The following is a 22519-nucleotide window of genomic DNA, read 5'->3' as shown; positions in this document are numbered from 1 at the left end:
CAAATGTTGAATTTTACACATTTCGGCAAGAAGAAACAGTGGGATTTTACTTTTTGGATAAATATAATTTTAGCATGAAGCTTATTAGCTGAGCAATAAATTTTTATCATTATGATGAAGTATGATTTAATCAACAAGCTATACATCTCCATGATCTAGACAGAAGTTCAACTGTTTTTTTCAATTGTCACAAATACAAACGGTATCAAAGGCTAATTTAATGAAATATTTGTATGATTCACACTAGAGGCAACCTCTCGAGGCTGGTGATTCCTTTCAAAATTCAACATTAAATTTATTACTAAGGAAATCATCAAAAGAATGGCATCGGCAGAATGCTCGACATAATATCCAATCAAAGGGGCGGACTTTGGGAACTTGAATTTCCAAATAAACATTTGAATACTATAACAGTTTAAAGATGGAGGTTATACTTCGACAGTACTTTGAACAAGAAAGGTGTCAAAGCAAATGTAAATCTAATAAACACATAAGGCGGAGTTATCCTCCCAACCAAAAGCTCCAATACCAATAATACTTGCAAAGCATACTTGTCCTGTCTAAAAACTGCAGCAGTTAGGGTGTAAAAGAAATCGAGAGAGTCAAAGACTCAGATTAGTAGCGAACAAAAGTTAAAAATGACAAGTTTAAATGTCTATATGGACTATTGAGGAGAGTATGCAATCAATTTTGCAAATGTTATAACAGTTGAAAATCTCTGGTTATTCATGAAGCTTAATGCTGACAGACTGAGATTCTACCTTTTATGCATTATCCTCAAATAAGACAGTTAAATAGGATTCTATCAACTTTTGCTAATACATTCAGGAGTCGGACAAACTGTCTGGAAACTTAAACAAAAATTGCCTCATTCACTCAACAAACAATAATACACTCGAGATGCACAAAACAGGACCTACCCAAAATTCAGAATCATACGCATTTGGCCAAGTAAGCATCCCATCCTTGAAGACGATATTCACGAGCTGTATCTGCAGGATTTGCTGCTTTTATAATCCCACGGCCAACTATGATAATGTCACTACCCCGATCATTGATCACCTGGAAGATCGTTTTCCAAAAATATTAAAGCTCAAACATTTTTTAAGAGATTACAGAGATGAATTGCGTGAAAGCAAAGAGTCAAAATACTCGGCTGATGTAGATCAGCGCATTGTGGGCATCGTCAATGTAATGCTATGCAACTTCTAAGAAGAGTATAAATATAAGAGAAGCTGCACAAAACTTACAGAAAAAGGAGTATTATATTGTTGGCCAAGGTTGTCTCCTCCTTTCACCATTTGAACTCCTGGGGTCGCCTGAATAAATGCCGGATTTACTGGAGCTCCTGGCCATGAGGCTGGATTAACTGAGATAAAACCAATAACGAAATCTGAATGTTCTTCAGCAATTTTCACTGCTGCTGCTGTATAATCTCCAGTTGCAAAGTTACCAGCTGAACTCATTTCTGCAAGCAGCAAAAGGCCCCTACCGTGAGGCAAACCCTATAGCAGGAACGCACACATGTCAGATAACAAGCGTATTTGATTGCCTATCATGTGGCTGTTGCAATTTTTTAAAGGGTATGAGCCAAACCTTCAATTTCAATCCATCCACAATCCCAGGACCAGAAATAATGTGACAATTAACTATATCAGCCCAATCCAATATATGAAAGATACCCCTGTGAAAAACGGAGGCAGAAAATGTCAGGGGAGTGTAATGGATCTAATTACTAAACGAAAACTCAACAACGGCCCTCTGAAGCCGCATGGAAACTGAAACTCACCCTTCATATTGCATAGTCACGGTGTTTCCAATGTCTGCAAACTTGCGATCTTCAAAAATTAAGAAATTAAACTTATCTGCAATCTATAATACATAAAAGATAATGAGCCAAATCTTTGCATAGTGACATTATAACTACTAATGCACAGTCAATTCTGTTGAGAAGTCCGGATACTGATCCCAAAACAATTACACGAGACGGAAGTTGAAGGCAAATAGACAGGTAGACAAAGAAGAAGCAACTACTTGAAAGTTATGCACATAAGGATAATGCAAACTGAAACCATGTGAATGAGAAAAGTAGAACACAACAAAAGAAGGTGATTGGTGGATAGCTACAAAAGCATTAATTTTCTAGTAAATATGTCTGCTTTAGGGGATCTAAAGGACAAAAATGCATATCCACGCTTTGTCTTTAACTAACTATCTTATCAACCTGAACTCCACAGGCAATCAAGCATTGATGTAATTTATTCTAAATTTACTCCTCCCGAACACACAGTACATAACAGAAAAAAGTTAACTTTATTAGTTTAAGAAACAATCTATCTCAATTACCCACAGCAATTACTAGAAAAGGTGCAAATACAATAATATAAGAAACATGTCAAAGTAGCAGACTTATTATCTCAAATAATTTAGAGACTATACCGAGCGGAGTTTTGAACCAAAATCAGGAGTGAAATCAGGCAATATGTCAACATGAGTTTTCAACATACAAATCTCTGGCCCAACCTACAATCAGAAATCACAATTTAGTTAGTAAAAAAAACATAAGACCAAACAAAACTTCACATCAATATTTTTCCAAATGCCTCACTTTTTCAGCAAGCTGAAGCAACTCAGCAGCAGTACCAACATCAGCAGCCAAACACAAATTACTCTCCTTCTTAACCATAATCTCAAACAATCTTTTCCCAGTAGGATTCTTAGCCAACTTAACCCTTTCCTCAAATTTCAAACCCTTAACAATCTTCTCCTTAACCAAATTCGGAGCAGCCACCTTCTTATTCTCCTCAAGAAACTTCAAAACATTCCTCTCCATTTCCTCATCCAACTTCCCCTTCTCTCTCAAAACCCTAACCATCTCACTCAACTTAATAATCGAATGCAACTTAATCCCGTTCGCCTCCAAATTCTCCCGCCCACCCTGCTCTCTATCAATCAAAACAACAGCGTCCGTCACATTCAACCCAACCGCCCGTAATGGCGCGACGGTTTCAAGAACTGAGGCGCCGCTAGTAACTAAGTCTTCGATAATTAGACACGTTTGTCCCTTTTCGAACGCGCCTTCGATTGCCTTTGCGGTGCCGTAGTCTTTAACTTCTTTTCGGCGCATGACCATTGGGATGTTGTTGTCGAGCGAGACGCAGGTGGCGATTGGGAGGGCGGTGTAGGGGACGCCGCAGATGAGGTTGAAGGTGGCGGCGGAGACGGAGGAGATGAGGGTTTGGGAGATGTGGCGGAGGAGGGCGGGGTAGGAGACGATGAGGCGGAGGTCGATGTAGATTGGGGAGTAGATGCCGGATTTTAGCTTGAAGTTTCCGAACTTTACGGCGGAGATTTCGTGGAGCTGGAGGATTAGCGACTCCATTGATGATAGTGCTGTGAGTGAGGAGAGTGGAGTGAAGTTGGGGAGTGTTTATAAAGATGAAGAATGGGGTTTATGTTTTAAAGAAGTTTTTTTATTTATTTATCAGGCGTTTTTGCCATTAAAGAAATAAAACATATTCTAACGTATAAGCATTGGATAGTAAATTATTAAAATCGCTGGTTTAAATTCTTCCACAAACGCTTTTTCATATTAATTATCAAAAAAAAAAACACTGTTTGTAATTACCGCTGCTAATGCTAAGCTTTGATGCTCTTGAAGCTTTTCTAGCATGGAAAATGTTTCTTCTTGTCTTTAAAGTAAAAGTAGTCTCGATTGGCTTTGGAATTTATTAAATTAAATTTAAAGCATGATCTAAATTTTAAATTCAAGTATTATGTAAATATTTAATTATATGGATAGTACAGTAAAAATTATTATTCTATAAAAATATGAATTAAACAAAGTTAAATATGAATTATACAGTAACATTTCAGAGAATGTTTTCTAAATTCAACAAAGTTAAATTTTGACTGAACAAAGTTAAAAGAATTGCAAAAGAATAATAAATTCCCTCTTAAGATGACAAAAATATATATTTTATTAAAACGCCTAAACTAATACTTAAAAATTAAAAATAATTGCATATCTCTTAAGTGTAATCAGTTTGAGCCATTCACTTTACATACTAGGTAAAAATTACGGTGGTTGTAATGGATGATGGTGGCGGTGTTCAGAGATGATACAGAAGAAAAAGAGCTTGATCAAGCCAAAACTCTTCAATATGCCTCAGTTGAAGCTTTTATTTAGAACTATAGAAAATTATGTAGATATATGAAGGGTTAAAGAGGTGATTTTTCGGTCAAAAGGCCAAGAATCACCCACCCAAACTACTATAAAACTAATGTTTGTTTCTGTGAGAAGTTATAGGGAAGGGAGAGTTTTTTTTCCCTAGGCTAAGGTTTCTTTACACTTTGACATTTTGGGCAGCTTCCTTGATTTGTTGTATGGTAAAGACGCCAAAGAAGTCATCATCGGTTACTGCATTTATGACTGCAAGCGCAACATCCTCCACACTAACAGGCGGTGCCAATAATAGGTCTGATGCCGGAAGAGCACTTAAAGGTTTGGTGAAGTTTTCGGCTGCACTGAGAATTTGCTCAATAGGTTTTCCAACCAAGTTCAGTGGAACTTCAAAGCCGCTGACCTTCTTTTTTCCATATATGAAACCAGGCCTTAACACAACACCTGCTCGCGTACAAAATTCAACATCATTGGTGAAACGAGATTTGTATTCATGAAAATATAATAATTGTGTGTTTCACAAGGAACTAGTTCTTCAAAAATAAAATATGTTTAGACATTTACACTACAACTACCAAACCAATATACTGTATGCACGCTCTTAATCAACATGCATCAACTTTGATTAGCGCCCTCCCTATTCTGCTTTATAAGAAGACTTGATTATCTTTGCAAATGACTGTAACAAGTCACTATACTATATAAACAAGTCTTTTAATTGACACCATTTGGTTTTCATAAGGGAAGGCATTAGAACATGACAGAACTGAAGAGACATTATAAAAATTCAAATATCAAGAGAAGAGTAGAAAAATCATGCTAGGAAGTACCAGAGTTCGGATACTTGGATAAAACTTCTGATTCTGCTTTCCTCTTTCCAGTGAAATATCCAGATGAGAGTAATATTGACGGTAGATTGTAATCATGCACTGAGATCAGGATAAACTTTGGAATTCCTGCAGAAAGAAAGATATGGTTTGTATTAATTCCATTTTTCCATGTGATTTCAGTACTATGCAATCAACATCATTCTGTAGGTAAAAAAAGTTATGCCTGTGATATATATTTAAAACCAAAAAAAAATGCAGGGTATATTTCCTTGGTCACCTACAATTTGGAACGTACATTTATATGCATATATGATTGTTTTTTAAACCAATCTCCTCGTCACCCTTTCCACAATTTAGCCAAAATACCAAGTAACTCATTAGATGACTACAGGAGTAAATTCAACCATTGCAGATTAAGAAGAAGATTTCACCATTAGTTACCCTAATGAGAATTCTTACCGTAATCTTTTGCAGCATTGACTGCAACAACATTAGCTTCGCCATTAATTCGTAGCATCTGTTCTTCACTGCCAAAACCACCAAGAGTCGAAATTACAGCAGTAGCCCCAACAAGAACATCATCCCAGTTTGCATAGAAAACATCTCCTGCATGACATAGACAATTTAGCATTTTGCATTGGTAGTGAATTTATTCCTTTTGTCAAAATAAAAGAATGAAAAGTTTATACCAACATGAAGACAAATTTAAAATGGCATGCAGCATTTTCAAAACTCTGCTAAGACACGCTCAAGGTCTACTAGAAAAGTGTTCAAAGGGTTATGGAAAGCTTTCATTCTTTCATACGGAATTTAAGGAATTATGAACTATAAATTTCTAGAACAATATGCAGGACAATTACATTTTGTGGAAAAGGGTTGAATTGACCAAAATATCAATGTCATTGTTTCATACGAAATTTAAGAATTTGTGAACCATCTTCATAGCCCCTATCTACACAAGGTCATTAAAGCAAAGATTTATAAGAACACAAGCAGTCAATGTAAGAGTACGTAAAGATGAAAACATGCCTGGTATCCAATTAACTTGATCTACCCATGAATCCGGGTAACTAGGGCGACCAGACCTGAAAAACAATGAATGTTTCAGCCTCCAACAACAAAGAAATTAATAGAAATTGTATAAAAATTGTTAATTAAGAATAATTGAGTGAAAAATGTAGCAGACCTGCTTAGGCTGACAGTCTCAATACCCTTGGATACAGCAGCCTTACAAATTGCAGAGCCAACAAAACCACTGCCTCCTAGAACTACAATCTACTAAGAAAAAACACATCATAATGAGTAAACAAACTCACAATATAGCTAAGAAAATGATAGTACCAGATTCTTACCCGTTCTGTCTTCACATCAGCAACAACATCAATTGTAGAAGACTCAAATTCATTCTTCACATTTCCTTCTGCATAGCTGCATTTTACTCCAAATTTACAGAGCCTGAAACCACATTTTTCAACAAAATTACATCATCAGTAACTCTCAAATCGCAGGCTCAGAATTACAATTACTAGGTAGTACGGACAAGACACGGTAAACAACGAAGTTTCGAGTCCGAAACATCAAGTTTTCGCAATGTTTCAGAAACAAAACACATTAATTGAATGAAGTGTCTGTGCTACCTAGATTAGCAACACCCTAACTAATGCCCCAATATAAAAATAAAATTAGATTAAACTGCAAAACTAGATAAATAATTAAAACAAGCAGCAAATCAAAAAATTTCACAGGAAGAATGAAAAGAAATTTCAAATTCTATTAAAAAAATTGATATAACTAAGAGAATTAAAAAAAAATGTTAAGAAGAATACCGATTATTTGAGGTAGATAGGGAGTAGTTGGGCCTGGCTAGAAATGAAGCTGTACAGATACTAGAATAAGAAGAAGATGAGGAGGCAATTGTTGAAATGGTAGGGAATGTCATAAACGACGTCATTTTATGAACTTGTTATTACTCTCTCTTGCTTCTGTCTTCTTCCACGTAGAAGGAGAGCCAGAAGGAAATGAAACTTGAAATCCACTGGCGTTGCTGATATTAATAAACTTCCTTTGTATTTTCTTTCGTTTTGGAAATTTTGTATTTTTTGTTCCTCAAAACATTAATATCTTTTTATTTTTTTTATGGTTCAAATTTTTTAAATCTTTAATTTTAGACTACTTATATTTTTCAATTTAATTGTAGTCGGTTGTTCAACTTAAAATAAAAAAAAATAAAATATGCTTTATATTTCTTCGTTTTGTTTTGATTTATTTTTTTACCATAAAAAAATTTCAAACATAAAAATCATTTTGAACAATTTTGTATTCCAATTTAAACAAATTGATATAATTAAAAAAAATTTAAAAACAAACTATAATTGATTGTTTTAAATATTTAAGCTAAAAATAATCAAAAATATAAGATGTATTTAAATAGTGTATTGGCAAAACAAATTCAACGTTTTTTTTGTGCGATTTAAACATAACATTTAAAATGTTATGAAAGCCTTTTTCAATTTTTGGATTTTATAGCCCAAACCGTTTTCCGACCATTATTTGCATATGTGGCAGCCATATTATTGGCATTTCAATCCCAGCAATTTTAAAAAAATCAAATAAAATTCCAATTTTTGGTATTTTTGCAATATGTAGCCTAGGAAAAAAAATCATAAAATGGCCCGTAGACATTGTAGGGCTTGGAAAACGTCTCCCAAGGGGGAGACTTCCTCGGAAAACGTTTTTCTATTGGGGAGACGTTTTTCGAGGAAGTCCCTTATTTTTTTGGTTTTTAATTAAAAAGGCAAGGAGGTAAAAAAGGAGGTGGTACCTAATAATTTAGAGGCGGTATTTAGTAATATATTTTATTTATTATTTTTCTAATTTTTAAATGTCTATGGAAAATATTACATATCTCTTAATAACACAATATTTTTTTAATTCTTACTATCAATGAGTTTGATATATGTTAATGGGGAAAATTAATATAGTTGACTATATTATTCTAATTGAACACTATTTTCTTTTTGGGTGTCCCATTCTAATTGACACTTTCCATTTATAGAATAATTTTCACACTACTTTTTTTTTATACCCTCTTCAATTAATGCATTTAGAAATCATATTTTTGAAAAGTTGTGATGCATTTAATGTAATGTAAGGATATAAAAGTAATGTTACTAAAATTTCTTAAATAATGTGCAATTGAAATTTTCTCAATTAGAATGGGACGGAGGGAGATATTTAAGACAAAAATGGGGATATCAAAGAAAAATAATATATAGCATTTAATATATTTTTAATATGTATAAAAATAAAAAAAACGATAAATAAAATAGGACAAAAAGAGCATTATATTTAAATTTTATAATCGATTAATAAATAATCATATAATCTTTATTTAAGCGATTGATTACTAATATACTATCTCAACAAATTTGTATTTTAATTTCTTCGAGTAGATCTTGAAATTTTCAGGGAGAAAACAAGTAAAATTGAAATAATGTTGGGGTATGCATTTCATATGTTTTGCCGCATGAACTGGAGCACATACTTTAGAACTCAAACATGCACTGCAGTATTATAGTATTGATGATTTTTATAATTCAAAATCACAACCACTACAACTCACATCGCCATTAAATAAATTTCATACTATGGTGGTGACTTCCATTACAAATTCATTAAATAATAATTAACCTAATTTCTCTTGAATCAACAATATTCACTAAGAAACTGCAGAAATTTTAAGGATTCAAAATTACATCAGAAATATATTTGAATCAAATATATACTAATTGGTACCACACAAAATCAAAAAAAAAAAAAAATGAATCAAAAATTTCTGTCGATCTTACTGCTCAAACTATCTTTCATCATCCTGTCTAACCGGAATAAGCTGACCGTCATTCCTATTCCTATTCCGCTTATTTATTAACTTATAAATAGCAAAACATACAATAAAAATAAATGATACAAGAAACACTTTAATTGGACTTTGTTTACCTTTAAGCAAATAACCATAAGAAATGCTTGAAACAACCATTTGAACCTTTGCACCAGCTAATACAAATAAATCCACAAAGCTATAAGGCTGCTTCTCTGAAGAAGAACAAGGAATCAAAGATTTCAAACATTGTATTAATGTCATCTTTTCTTTTATTAATCCTCTATAAATCAGCTCTGCTATGCAAACACACATGACTGCCAAGCACAATTCCCATACAATCAACCCGTATTTAGGATTACTCGGCGAGGCCAAGCGATCGAAAATCAAAACCAAGATTTCTAAGATGATGTTTGTTAGAGTAAATAGCCATTCTAGTTTTGGAACAAACCATTTCACGTGTAGCTTTGAATCTCTCTGCTGATAATAATAGTTATGACCGTTTTCCATATCTTCTGCTTTTGGCTCGGATATTGTTCCGTAAATTGTAGTTTTCATCAACGGATTTGTATCTTAGTTTTCTGATAAACAAAACTAAGAGAGAAATAAAATGGAATTGGGTTAAGGGAAAGGAAGATGGGAAGAGATTTAAGAGGTGAAGTTGTATTAAAGAAATATAAATTAATGAGTATTAATCAATCAATTAGACTTTTCTTATTAATTTTGACAGGCCAAGATTGACTTGGAAAATTATGCAGATCCATTCAGCCTAGCTGTTATCATTTTCATGATTTACATTTGACATAGTCTGGAAGATTAGTCAAAATAACAAAACATACGAACCAACCAGCATATATACATGTATTAAATTCATTGATTTCAAATAATGTATATATATCTGATTATTTTAGTAGGAAATTCTTTCATAACATAAACGAAACGACCTTTCAAAATAATCAAGTTAGATAAAAGCAATGCCCGTCTCAAAACAAAAAAGACGTCAGATTCCCAAGTAAAACCTTATATGTTTTACCATGAGCTGAGGAATATAAATATTTGCAACTGCAGAAGCAACTATGATTCTCTGCAGTTAAATGTGCCAACTTCTGACTGCATAAAAAATTTGAAATTATCAGGTAAGAGTGAGAACATCTATTAGTCCGTATCATGGTATGGGGGCTCGGAAATGGACGTTTATATATGTAAATAAGGGTAAAGAGGACGTGTGCTTCACACTTCAAGTCCAATGAGCATTAAAAAGCGGGTGTGTTAGAGATAACAATAACATTGTTAAAGACTCATTTTTTACGGCTAGAACTTTTTAGGTATATTGGTTATTTGACAAAGTCATTAGGGAACCATTACATTTATTGAAAGGAAAGGGCTCCTAGTCTTACTACTATCACAAGGTGGATATTTTCCTTCGATTTTAAGCACTCGGATGCCTCGGAACATATTGAACAGGAAATCCTTGTATCATATGCAGCAAATTCAAAAGGCAAATTACGTTTTCAAACAAACAGAAGAAAAAAAGACTATATTCCCACATAAAGGAATGCTATGACAAACTTTTATATATGCATCAAAGTGTCACTATTATCATTTTCATCAACAGCTAGAAGCCAGTGTGGGCCTAGCCTAGTTGGTTATCTGGAGGTCGTGGGTTCAAATCCACCTTCGTAACTAACTTCTAACAAATGAGATTCTAAGTAGTGGGATGCTATCTATGTTAAAAAAAGAAACAAAAGCTAGAAAAGTAAGACCAGCAATTAAAACCCACAGCAGAAATATATGAAAGCAGCAATTCAAGATTGCTCTAACAAAGCTAAAAGAAAAAAGATAACTGAAACTTCAAGATGTCATCATAAACTATAAATGATTTTAAAATTACAGATGCATTATGTTATTAGAGGTTAATCCCACAACAAGTACACTTTCTCAAACAATTCAATACTGCAAAAATAATAGAGGGTATTTTGCCACTATTGAAGTATTCAAGGAAGGTTATTTTGCCTTGTTTTTCAGTCAATGCAATTTTATAATCCCATGACCAAAAAGGAACCAAAACCTACAAATGCAAAACACAAAATATCATGTAACTAAGGTAATGTTTAATTACAGATTGAAAGAGGTTCTATGTACAATAAAAAGAACCTAGGAACCTAATTTATATAAAACACCATGCTAAACACACAAACAGATGAAAACTGGCGCCAGAGCATGCAAATAGACAGAGGTTGAAGCGGAGAACTTATAACTAAAGCATAACTAAAAACAACAAGCATTAAGCAATCAAAAAACCCTAGACAAAAAAATTAAAAGCATTAAAACACAGACAACAGAAGAGATTCAAGAGAAGGCAACAGAAAGTCTTTTCAGGAGTAGGAAATTTAACTTATCCAGCAAATATGGAGAGACAATAGAAACAAATAGACATACAGAGCAATTTAAGCCTTGCGTATATTCCTAGGCGAAGATGATAGAGAAAATGAAATCACAATCCAATTTATCCTGTGAAAATCACCACCGCTGATTGTTACTATAAAAACAACAGTTTGGTGAGAGAAGAGGCCGGAACATATCAAGAAACCTTGCAAAGTAGAATGGGTCAATATATGTGCACACGCTCGGGGGTAAAAGGCAATGGCTCGATACCTACCATATATCTAACCACACAAATCGGACTTGCAAGCATGCATCATCACAGGAAAAATAGGCTTCTAAAGAGTTAAGAAAACACACAGCTTTAATCAGAACAACCAGATAATCATATCAAGAGTACTTATCATGCTACATACAGTTGTGGACATAAACCAACTAAAGTGTTTGCAAACAATAAAATGACGACCAGCAAAACATATAGAATCCTCATCGTACTAACTCAACTTCAAACAAATTGCAAACAAGTACAACTAGCTCAAGCAGATGCAGTGGAATGACTAGAAGTAAAATAAAATGACAGATAAAGTTCAACAACGCATCGCTTGAAATATTACACACAACAGCTTCTTCACAACTACCTTGCTTTTCATCATCATACTGGCAAAAGCCGTGGACAACGGTCAAATAAACTTTCGGATCAATAAGGTCACAATTGAAAATATGATAATGCATACAGTAACCAGGAACTCTACAGCCTGAAATACTACAAAACTTCAAATCAAATTAAAAATAAAAATGCATCAGAAATAATTTAAATAATGTTTGATCTGAGTTAGAGAAGTGGTAATACTAGCTTTGATTAATATTGCATAGGTGATGTACCAAACAAAATATACAGTCCGCCTCAACAGGTTCCATATCAAAAAGACTATGGAACCTATTGAGACGGACTGTAAATTCTGGCGGTACACATAGTCTGCCTCAAGAAATAATAAGGTAGATCTGAAAATTAAGAAGGTTTAAAGAAGAGAAGCAGGGATCTCAACTGTAATGGAAATGGAAAATGGTAAAAGGTTAAGTAAGGAAGAAAGGATCAATTCGCCCCCTTAGCTTGGCACTAAAGATTAAATGAGTCATTTTCGAGAAAATAGAGTCAAACAGGCCCGTCCGTAGCTTGTAACTTTCGTATCAAAAAGATTCTTTCCCGGTCCTTGCCCAGTCGTACCCCGAATGTAATTCATCCTCCACTTACAATATGAAAAAAATAATTAAAAAGGTTCTTATATTTAATTCATTTTCAATTTGACACAATTATTTTGAAGTGTTAATTATGGTCCTTATGTCATCCCAAAATTTTAGTCCCACCACCACCCTCTCGTACTCTGACCATCGTCGCCTTTTCCGTCTAGCACTCCGGTCGGCCACAACAGTTCGGCTTCTAAGACCACAACTTTACCATTGTTCGTCTTCTCCATTAAGGAAGATGAACTTTGGTGGCCACACGATGAACCACTAAGGGCCACCACTTTCAAGCTTTATCACCTTCCCTAACTTTTAAATTTTAAATATAATTCATAAACTCCAAATAATAAAAAAGATATTTATAAATTACTTAACGTTGAAAAAATATATTTTGAAAAAAAAAGCATTATAATACTTTTAAAAACATTTTATTAAAATTTGGCGTAGAATATAGTTGTTAAATTTAAACCGGACCGGCCGGTTTGACCATCATTAGCTCGGGTTGCTCTAAAACCCTTTCAAATAGAGATCCGTTGATTTTTTATTGAATCGGCCGGGTAACAGTCGAATTGGACCAATTAACCGGCCAATCTATACTATATATAAAAGCACGGATGGGGGGGGGGGGGGACAGACAAATTTACCGAATAATCCTTTTCAGTTTAACACTAAATAAAGGTTTTATAGTCATTACCTAATTAGTTATTTAATTAATCACTATTGTAATTAAAGTCCTAATTAGAATAAGTAGCTAAATTATCTCCAATTTAGTTTTTAGTATGTAAAAAATAACTAAATTGTCTCCAAATTAGTAGGAATACCTATTTTTTAATTTGATTTAACTACAAAATTAAAATAGTGTATTTGGTCAATATATTATTATTTAAATTTATTATCTTATTATTTTTAAAGATATTATTAATAAAATTAAGTTTATTATTTGATTATGGTTATTATAAAACCAAAAGAAGAATAAATTCAGTATGGAAAAAAATTTAATAACCGAATATATTATATTTATTTTTACAAAAATTCTTAACTAATTTAATATTAATTATAAATAAAAAATTGATATAATTATAATAAATTTACTAATATGTACATTGACGAGTTACGTTACGAGCCACGTGCATAGCACGTAATGCGAAACTAGTTAACCAAAAAACACGGTCCAATTAGATCATTTAAAAAAAATCAATGTCCTTATGAAAAAAAAAAGTTAAATGAAGATTAATCTATTTAGTATTTTTAGTGGAAGCATTAACACCGTCAAACTAATTTGCTATTTATGTGTGTGTGTGTCTATATATTGTTACTAATAGTTATAATTTTATATTTATTTATTTTTATAATACAAGTTTATGAACCCCGGTTGAATCATTGTCTCTTGATTTTTTAGTCTTACCGGTTTTATCACCGGACCGGATTTGACAACATTGGTGCAGTGCAGAGCTCATATCATCTAAGGGCCCAAATATACAACTATAAACGAGCAAGAAGGCTTGTCGGCAGCAAAGCCCAAACACAACAAAACCTGTCTGTTTATGACATAATGTCATAAGATAAGGGGCGCGTGGGACACGAATTTTAGTTAGTTGTAGTCTGGTAATGAACCAACCAACGAGCAGAAAACACCACAGCCCCATAATTACAATTAAATTGAGCTTGACTATTTGCTGACACTTCACTTTTCTGATGAATACACTAAAATAAAACAGATTAATCTCATCAAATTAAATAATAATTAAATCCAATCATATCAATCAGAGGATCATTATTTTTCTCCTAATCATAGCCATTTTATTCCCATCTCTGAATCTTTTCCTTTGTTGCCTTCCTACAAAGATTTGTTTTTATCCTTTTTCTCTCTTAACCTTAAAAAAAACAAACTCTTGTCCTTTCTTTTTATTTTATCAGGTTAATTAATTCACCATTAACCATATAATTAACCCAATTTTCATTGGATTTTCAGTTTCTTTCTCAATTCTGTAAGAACCCTTTTGGCAATCTCTGAATTTTGTTTATTGGGTCTGTTTTTGTTTTCACATTGTATGTTTTGATCATACAGGGAAAAAATTTGATCTAAGGGAAAAATTTGGATCTTTTTTTCATTCTAAATATGTAAGCAGCTTTTTTTTATGTTGGTTGTCTTTAAAAAGTTAGATTTGTGTGTAATAATTAATGTTCTTTTTATTTGATGCAGAGGAGAAGATTATCAATGGCTATTCTGAGATATTATAGGTGTTCATGATTTGTATTTTGTGGGGTTTTCTTTTGAAGGCTAAAGATGTCTATAAGTCAGGGAAATTCTGATGGTAAGTTTCTTGCAGGGGAATCTTGAAAATTTGTATGAAACTAATTGATTTGTGTTGTGTGATTAAAAGTCATTAGATTGGATCCCATTGAATAAGTCCTGAAATTGATAACTTATGTTATCTTGTCAATGCAGCTATTCTGTGATTGAAATTATTAATATTGTGTAGTTTGATAGTTTCCTATGATTTATATTGCTTGTGCAAATGCTAATGATATGTGATTGATTAAATACGATGCGCTTGCAGTACCGCCTACTTTATTGCAAGATTTCTTGCTTGCGGACAGCAAAAATGAGTGGTGCAAGATGGAACGACAAAAATGTTCCGGTAATCTTCAATTTATTTGATGCAATGCAGAAACTGAGTTCTATTCTTGTGTTTTGTCATTTCTCTAGAAGTTCTTACTTACGTAAGTTGGTCGTCTAGCGTATAGTTAAGAGCAACTTTGGTTTATTTCATTGATCAGGGCCACAAAAGAAACTGGAGAAATTGCTTATTCAATCAGGGAACAAAACTTGTGCAGATTGTGGATCACCCGATCCAAAATGGGTGTAAGTTTGTGTTTATTTTCTTTATGCACTTGGTACCAATATGATTCAAGTTTTTTTAGGAAATTGTTGCTATGCGCTGGACGTTTGGTTGACTACATTACCTTATGAACAAGTTGTTTGGAAATGAATCAGGTCTTTAAGTTATGGAGTATTTATTTGTATCAAGTGTTCTGGTGTTCATAGAAGCCTCGGAGTACATATTTCAAAGGTGCGGGTTTAAACTTGACTAATCGACCTACTTTATAATTGCAAATTGCTTTATCTTCTTGTTATACTGCAATTTAGCACTTCATAATTTAGTTAGCTATGTTCTTATATAATTTCTATGTATATGAATATGAATTCATCTTCCTTTTTCTCCGTAACCAATCTTATCTTTTACGATTAATATTCTCTGAGTACTTCTTGAACGAATTCTTCATGAGAAAAAAGAGAACATTTAATGGAAGTCGTTGCTAATGATTTTCAGTAGGGGTGGGCAAAAAAACCGATCAAACCGATTAACCGAACCGAAACCGGAAAACCGAACCGGAAAATGTGGTTAACCGGTCCAACGGTTTAGGTTTAGGTTTTTGATTTTTAATTTTCATGGTTAATGGTTTAGGTTTAGGTTTTGGATTTCTAAAAACCGTGGTTAATCGGTTAACCGGTTTATATATATATATATATATATATATATATATATATATATATATATATATATATTCATATATTTTTAATAATTAATAAGGTATATTTTATGATTTATAAAATAATATGGATTTTATAATATACATAATAAAATCTAAATATAAAAATATATTGATAGATATTTTATTTAGGAATATTTCTATATTTTAGGAGAATTTATATGTAAAAATATTTTGAAAGAAATTTGTTTTTCTTATTAAAATATTTACTTAACAGAAATAGGAATATTTAAGTATATAGATAGCAGAAAGTGGACGTGAACAACACCACAAACAATTCAAAAAATACAAACCTAGCTTTAATGTTACTTATAAATTATTTGTAAATAATAATAGTTTTAAATATTTGCATTGACTTAACTATTCATAAGATAGTTTAGATTTATATTTTTAATATAATTTGAATTTCTATGGTTTTTTTTGTTTGCTAAAAAATTAAATAGAATTAAAATTTTATCTTTTTTTGTCTTTAATTTTTCTAATGGTTATATGGTTAAAAACCGCAAAACCGAAAAACCGAACCGTTTTTGATGGTTAACCGATTTACCGGTTAACCGTTTAAAATTTTAGGTTTAGGTTTTTAATTTTAAAAACCGTATTACAATGGACCGGTTTACAAATCACCCTCATGGACCGATTAACCGGTCCATGCCCACCCCTAATTTTCAGACAATCCTATGTTCTTTAATCATTTTTTTGTCTAACTTTCATTTGTTAATTTTTTTTAATTTTACTTTAATAAATTTAAAGAGGTTTTACCGTTATAAATTCCCATAATTTATTATAATTTATAATCCGATCCGTCAATTTTTCCGTAGAGGAGAAGCTATTTTGTTGTTTGCATGCTCACATTCCTTATACTCTAATTTCTGAGCTCACTTATTAGCCAATAACGTGAGTCTTTACTTCTGAAAATCCATCTTGCTGACTGATTAGAACTATAAAAGTTACAATCTGGCGATCACCTTTTCTGCATGAATGATCTGTGTTATCGCATTTTATTCTTTGTCAGATATTTGTTCGTGTGCTGATGCCCTAGTTTTGATCTTTGTCCTATGCCAGGTTCTATCAGTAAAGCTAGATGAATGGACAGATGAACAAGTGAATAATTTTATTGATTTGGGTGGGAATATTGCAGCAAACAAGAAATACGAAGCTTGCATTCCAGTTGATTTCAAAAAACCGAAGGCAGATGCCACCATAGAAGACCGTTCAGATTTCATCCGGTAGTACTAGTTCAGTATTAATATTAATTTCTACGAGAAGTTACAAAATTCTAAATAAGAATTTTACTCTGAATTACTCAGGAGAAAATATGAGCATCTACAATTTTTGAGCTCGAGTGAGCAAATGATCTGCCCTTATAAATGTCCATCACCTACCCATACTGCTATTACTACTAGTAGTGGTTCTTCTCAAGACAAAAAAATATATGACAAGCAAGCAACGAGACACCGTATCGGAAATGCATTTCGTAACAGCTGGGGAAGGAAAGATTCTGAAATCAAGCAGTCAAAAAAGAGCAATTCCATGGTAGTTATTTCTTATTTGCTAAAGCTTATGGGCCGTGCTTCTTTTACTCACTTTATGATTGAAAAGTTGCGATGAGCTACCTCGTTGAATTTTCATCTTCTATCACTGAATTTTCTGCTTAAAATGTGTTGTATACAGGCAGGAATGGTTGAATTTGTTGGATTAATCAAGGTTAATGTCGTCAAAGGAACTAATCTAGCTGTACGAGATGTGGTAACTAGCGACCCGTATGTGATTCTTTCACTGGGACACCAAGTAAGTCTGTTTCCTCTTTATTAGCTCATTGGCATAATAAGTAATACCATATACAATACAGAAGAGGACGCACTCGCAGTGACGGAGCCAGGATTTCAACATAGGGAGGGCCAAATTGCAATATGTAATATATGAAGTAGGCAATCTTAAAAACTAGGGGGTTAAATTGTAAAAAATAAAAAAATTGGTGCTAATTTTAACAATTTTGAAATTTTAGAGGGGGTCATGACACTCCCATGCCTCCCCCTATCTCCGTCACTGCGCACTCGACGATATTGCTAATACGCGTGCTCTATTAACGTTGCAGTCGGTGAGAACACGAGTCATAAAGAACAACCTGAATCCTGTATGGAATGAAAGTCTAATGTTATCAATCCCAGAACATATTCCTGCTCTGAAAGTGGTAAGTTATGTTTGTCTACTCAATGAAATAAAAACATAAAAGACGCCTATTGAACATAAACCGAGAATGTATACAGTTAAAATGTGTAAATACTTAATTACTTATGGATGCTTGCTTTGTGCAGCTTGTCTATGATAAGGATACGTTTACGACTGATGACTTCATGGGCGAGGCAGAAATTGACATTCATGCTCTAGTTGCTGCTGCCAAAGCCTACGAAACCTCGACAATAAGCGAGCCAGTGCAGCTTGGTAAGTGGGTAGCAAGTAAAGATAACACTTTATTGAAAGATGGAGTCATCATCTTAGAAGACGGCAAGGTAAAACAAGATATAAGCCTCAGGTTACAGAATGTAGAGAGGGGGTCTCTAGAAATTCAGCTCGAATGCGTTCCACTCACGCAGTAGCTAGCGCGGAGATGATCGCCAAATATGATTCAAGTGATTATAGTAATGGAAGATAAGTGACATAATAGGAAGAAATGATTAGCTTGATATTCCTGTAAATTGCTTCAGTCCTTGTTCCTTTGTGAAGATAACACAACAAGGAATTGTAGGATTTTCCGTTGACGATTTTGTGTATAATTTGTAAACTATATAGTTACCAAGTATAATTTGTTCATAATGCACATCATGAAGATGGATTTTTAGAGGGTAATCTTTAATGTAATTTCAAGAGAACAAAATGGAGGATATCAACCATTTCTAAATGGAGGCTTTCACTATCAATGTCAGCATCTTTGCTAGCAAACATTTCCATACAAAATTCTAATATTAATTGCCATGGAATAGTACTGCACCCATCTTACAGCCATTTTCCCATTCTAGATTTTCATTTCATTTATAAAAATTTCTCCATTGGCATTATTTTGTTAATATCTAACCATATACAGAGTGCAGACCTTCAGATACACTTACCAAAAGCTAATCCTCTACACTTTGTTAGAGATAATAATAAAAACACGAATCGCACCTAACGGTTTTAAGTTTTTGAATAGATTAATTATTTAACATAGTATCACTATCTCTATGATCGATAATATCTAAAGTTTATTCATTGACAATATTAGTGTTTATTTAGCAATAATGAAATAAGATGGACAATGCAATTCACCTGCAAGCAGCATCATATTGAAAGATGTTGTAGTCATTTATTTAAGAATTTATGCTACCTTTAAAATCATAATGGAGCAAAACTTAATCAATACAAGGTAACCAGTCCATTCATCATCATTTTCTGTCTTGATAAATATATCATTAAAAAGTTAAGAACCAAAATAGACCGTGACAGGAAGATACCATAAACCACACAAAGTAAAGAGCTGAGACTCGAAACATTTTACAGGAAGTTGATTTTTCTTAAGGATAAGAAACAATCTTCAGAAGTTGACATATCTTGCTGATATATACGGATACAATAACTGAATAAGACATAAGCATGTCGGTTTCCATGAAGCCGTATAATAACAATTTGATGGCAATTGCAAACAGTAAGTTCTTCATGACACAGCTTCAAAACACAAAGAGCATCCTAAATATTTAACAGTAAGAACTGAAGGAAGCATGAAGAAAACACACACCTTTCGTGTCCACCATTTGCACATTCGAAACTTTTGTTTTTCATTACATTAGTACTAAATATTTACATTGCCATAAAGGAGATACACTCTCCTTTGTATAATATACTAGCAAAACACCAAACCCCGTATTGGTGCTTTGAGACCACAGACTGTAATTTCTCATGACACTCTTTAAAGAACAAAGATCATCGATCCCCTGACCTATGATAACGAGACAGGAAAATGAGAAAGAAAAAAACCACATGCCTATGTGCCATGCCCTTAAATCCAAAAAGTATTTGAATTCAACTCTCAATACAATATCCACATTCATACATACAACAAGAAATCAACTAAAAAGACACGCACCATATCGGGAAGTCACGAACAGCAATTTGTGCACCGAATCAAACCATTCTCGTTGCATTCCAAGCATCGCTTAGGCACCCCTTCATCCTCATCAAACACCTTCCTACTTCCACTACAATTTCCACATGGAGCAAACCTCACATCCCCACACATTTCACAAACAAAACCAGGCTCTCTTCTAGGAAACCCGTCAAGAACTTTAGCCAACTCCCCGGTCTCAAACGTTAGCTTAATCACCTCAGCACCACCAACATAATTCCCCCTTATAAAAACCTGTGGCAAACTCACATTCTTCTCTCCCAACACATTTTGCAATTCCTTCTTATAAGCAGAATCCATAGATATATCTCTTTCATCAATCCACACCCTAAAACCTCTAAATATCATTCTAACCGCATAACAATCCTCATAAGTCCTACGAACACCACGCAAGCTCGTTAAATAAACGACGATTTTATCCTCAGTTCCCGGTAACCGAATTCCGCAATTGCTGAATCCATAGTTAAACCTATTATATTCAGGCCCCATTGATTTCACAGACTTAAGCTTGTTAGCCTGAGCTATCAATGACTCATTAAGGATCGATTTCGGGGCTTTTAACGGTTCAAAGATATGACAAAGCTTTTTAACCTTGCCTTTCATAGACTCCAAGGAATTAAAGAATCTTGAAGGGGATTGAACATAATCTTTAGGGGATGATTTTGTTGAATGAATTGTGAGAGAACGGTTCAAAAAAGAGGAGGCCATAGAGCTAGGTTTTGATTTTCCATTAAAATCCATGCTTTTTTCAAATTCTGCCATCAACCCAATTCACAAAATAAAAAAACTATACGAATACGACCTTACCCAGAAATTTTAACCAATTTTCAAGAAATGGGTGTTCTTGATAGATCAAGATAATTAAATAATCTTGACCTAGCTATCTAGAAATAATTGAAATTGATTAAAAAGATAGATTTTTATGCAAAATCAAGAACTGGGTTGATTTAAACACAAAGAAAACTGAAAAATAGATTAAGAAAACGATAATCTGACCTTGGGAAGAATCAGATGATGGTGGTGGCGGTGGAGAAAACGAGAGGAAATTGAAGGGAAATGAATTGGATTTGGTTGGAGAATTATGGGTTGATTCTGAAAAAATGAAATGAAAGTTGGTTTAGAAATTTGTTAGGTTTTGAAATCAGATAGATAGACATAGACAGAGAGAGTTTGTTGAGTTTTTTCAGTTTCTTTTCGAAAATAAAATAGCAAAATATGGCGGAGCTGGTTTTGGAGGCGTTGAAGTGTCTCCCAAGCTAAGCATTTTTTCAATTTTTATGGATAAATACATGTTGAGGCTCCTGTATTTTTATTTTTTATTTATTTGGTTTTTTTTAGAAACTTTTGTCTTTTCTAGGCCACATATTTAATTTATTTTGAATTTTTAAGTCTTTTTTTTAAATGAGCATGCACTACACTCGCTGTAAAACGCGTGTGAGACCGAATTTGCGGATAAGTAGAAATTTAAAAGTATAAAGATCAGATAAATAAATATTTAAAAGTATATAAATTTATTGAATGAAAAAATATTAACGTGGACAATGTAATATATAACCATGTGTTGTTGCATGATTGGTCGGTAATCCAACTGCCAAAAAATAAAAATTGGTAGTTGGCATTGTTCAATTTTAAAATTTATATTATAATTACAAATCACGCTAAAATTTATAATTTAATTTACAATTAATCTTTAAAAAATTAACCTATTAACCAAAATTCACTTTATCATTTTTCACATGGTAATTGTCAAGCAAGTGAATACACAAGTACAAATTGTGTTTTAAAAGACCTATTAAATTAAATTCGTAAAGTATATAGACATAATAATGAATATAAAACTTTGAAAGAAAAAAAACCTAATAACAAAGGTCTCAAGAATGATTTGGCCATTATTTATTTAGTAAATAGTAGTCTTTCTTTATCATTTAATTTATTCTTTTTACATTTTAATATTTTGCATATGATTTTGATTTATTAATTAAAATTATGAGCGACATTTTGGGTTAGTATGACCCACTAGAAGACCCCACACCGCTTTCTCCTTTTCAAAAAAGACGCGGTGTTGGTTTCGGATTTTTTCTTTTTTTAACATTTACTGTAGTTGGAAGTTTATGAAATCAATATTTACATAAAATTATTTTACAATTTTTATTTAAATTCAGATATAAAAATAAAAAATATAGGAAAATTTCTGCAGTTAAACATACAAATTAATTAGTATTATAAAATTGTAAATTATGTTAGTATCTGAATTTAAACTTTTACTTTCGAAATGATGTTTTAACTTTTAAATA

General features: G+C 32.9%; 4 protein-coding genes across 5 annotated transcripts; 1 reads left to right on the top strand and 3 right to left on the bottom strand.

Annotated features, from left to right (window-relative positions):
• Window positions 1-679: 679 nt before the first annotated feature.
• On the bottom strand, window positions 680-3469 carry LOC126680697 (uridine 5'-monophosphate synthase). The gene is made up of 6 exons (XM_050375866.1): window positions 2609-3469; window positions 2440-2523; window positions 1790-1872; window positions 1597-1684; window positions 1251-1505; window positions 680-1062 (listed from the first exon to the last, which is right to left on the bottom strand). Exons 1-6 carry the CDS (start codon window positions 3380-3382, stop codon window positions 934-936), a joined length of 1413 nt encoding a protein of 470 aa, XP_050231823.1. The 5' UTR covers window positions 3383-3469; the 3' UTR covers window positions 680-933.
• Window positions 3470-3962: 493 nt separating this feature from the next.
• On the bottom strand, window positions 3963-7078 carry LOC126683243 (uncharacterized protein At1g32220, chloroplastic). The gene is made up of 7 exons (XM_050379092.2): window positions 6840-7078; window positions 6366-6468; window positions 6200-6288; window positions 6043-6098; window positions 5473-5619; window positions 5014-5139; window positions 3963-4627 (listed from the first exon to the last, which is right to left on the bottom strand). Exons 1-7 carry the CDS (start codon window positions 6962-6964, stop codon window positions 4347-4349), a joined length of 927 nt encoding a protein of 308 aa, XP_050235049.1. The 5' UTR covers window positions 6965-7078; the 3' UTR covers window positions 3963-4346.
• A 7078-nt stretch (window positions 7079-14156) lies between these two features.
• On the top strand, window positions 14157-18916 carry LOC126683408 (probable ADP-ribosylation factor GTPase-activating protein AGD11). The gene is made up of 11 exons (XM_050379285.2): window positions 14157-14502; window positions 14583-14635; window positions 14718-14829; window positions 15076-15156; window positions 15296-15380; window positions 15513-15588; window positions 17132-17295; window positions 17377-17602; window positions 17741-17857; window positions 18165-18260; window positions 18385-18916. Exons 3-11 carry the CDS (start codon window positions 14802-14804, stop codon window positions 18664-18666), a joined length of 1155 nt encoding a protein of 384 aa, XP_050235242.1. The 5' UTR covers window positions 14157-14502; window positions 14583-14635; window positions 14718-14801; the 3' UTR covers window positions 18667-18916.
• Window positions 18917-19853: 937 nt separating this feature from the next.
• Window positions 19854-21460, bottom strand: LOC126682515 (uncharacterized protein At5g39865). Of its 2 annotated transcripts, XM_050378233.2 has the most exons (2): window positions 21222-21460; window positions 19854-20980 (listed from the first exon to the last, which is right to left on the bottom strand). In XM_050378233.2, the coding sequence occupies exon 2, from the start codon at window positions 20964-20966 to the stop codon at window positions 20199-20201; it is 768 nt and encodes a 255-aa protein (XP_050234190.1). In that variant the 5' UTR covers window positions 20967-20980; window positions 21222-21460; the 3' UTR covers window positions 19854-20198. The 2 variants fall into 2 exon arrangements, with proteins under 2 accessions (XP_050234190.1, XP_050234189.1); XM_050378232.2 differs by having other exon boundaries at window positions 19854-21460.
• Between the last annotated feature and the right edge of the window lie 1059 nt (window positions 21461-22519).

This window comes from Mercurialis annua, linkage group LG5 (genome assembly GCF_937616625.2).
Source record: "Mercurialis annua linkage group LG5, ddMerAnnu1.2, whole genome shotgun sequence".
NCBI lineage: Eukaryota > Viridiplantae > Streptophyta > Magnoliopsida > Malpighiales > Euphorbiaceae > Mercurialis > Mercurialis annua.
Note: the sequence above shows the minus strand (reverse complement) of the source record. Positions and strands in the feature narration are given on the sequence as shown.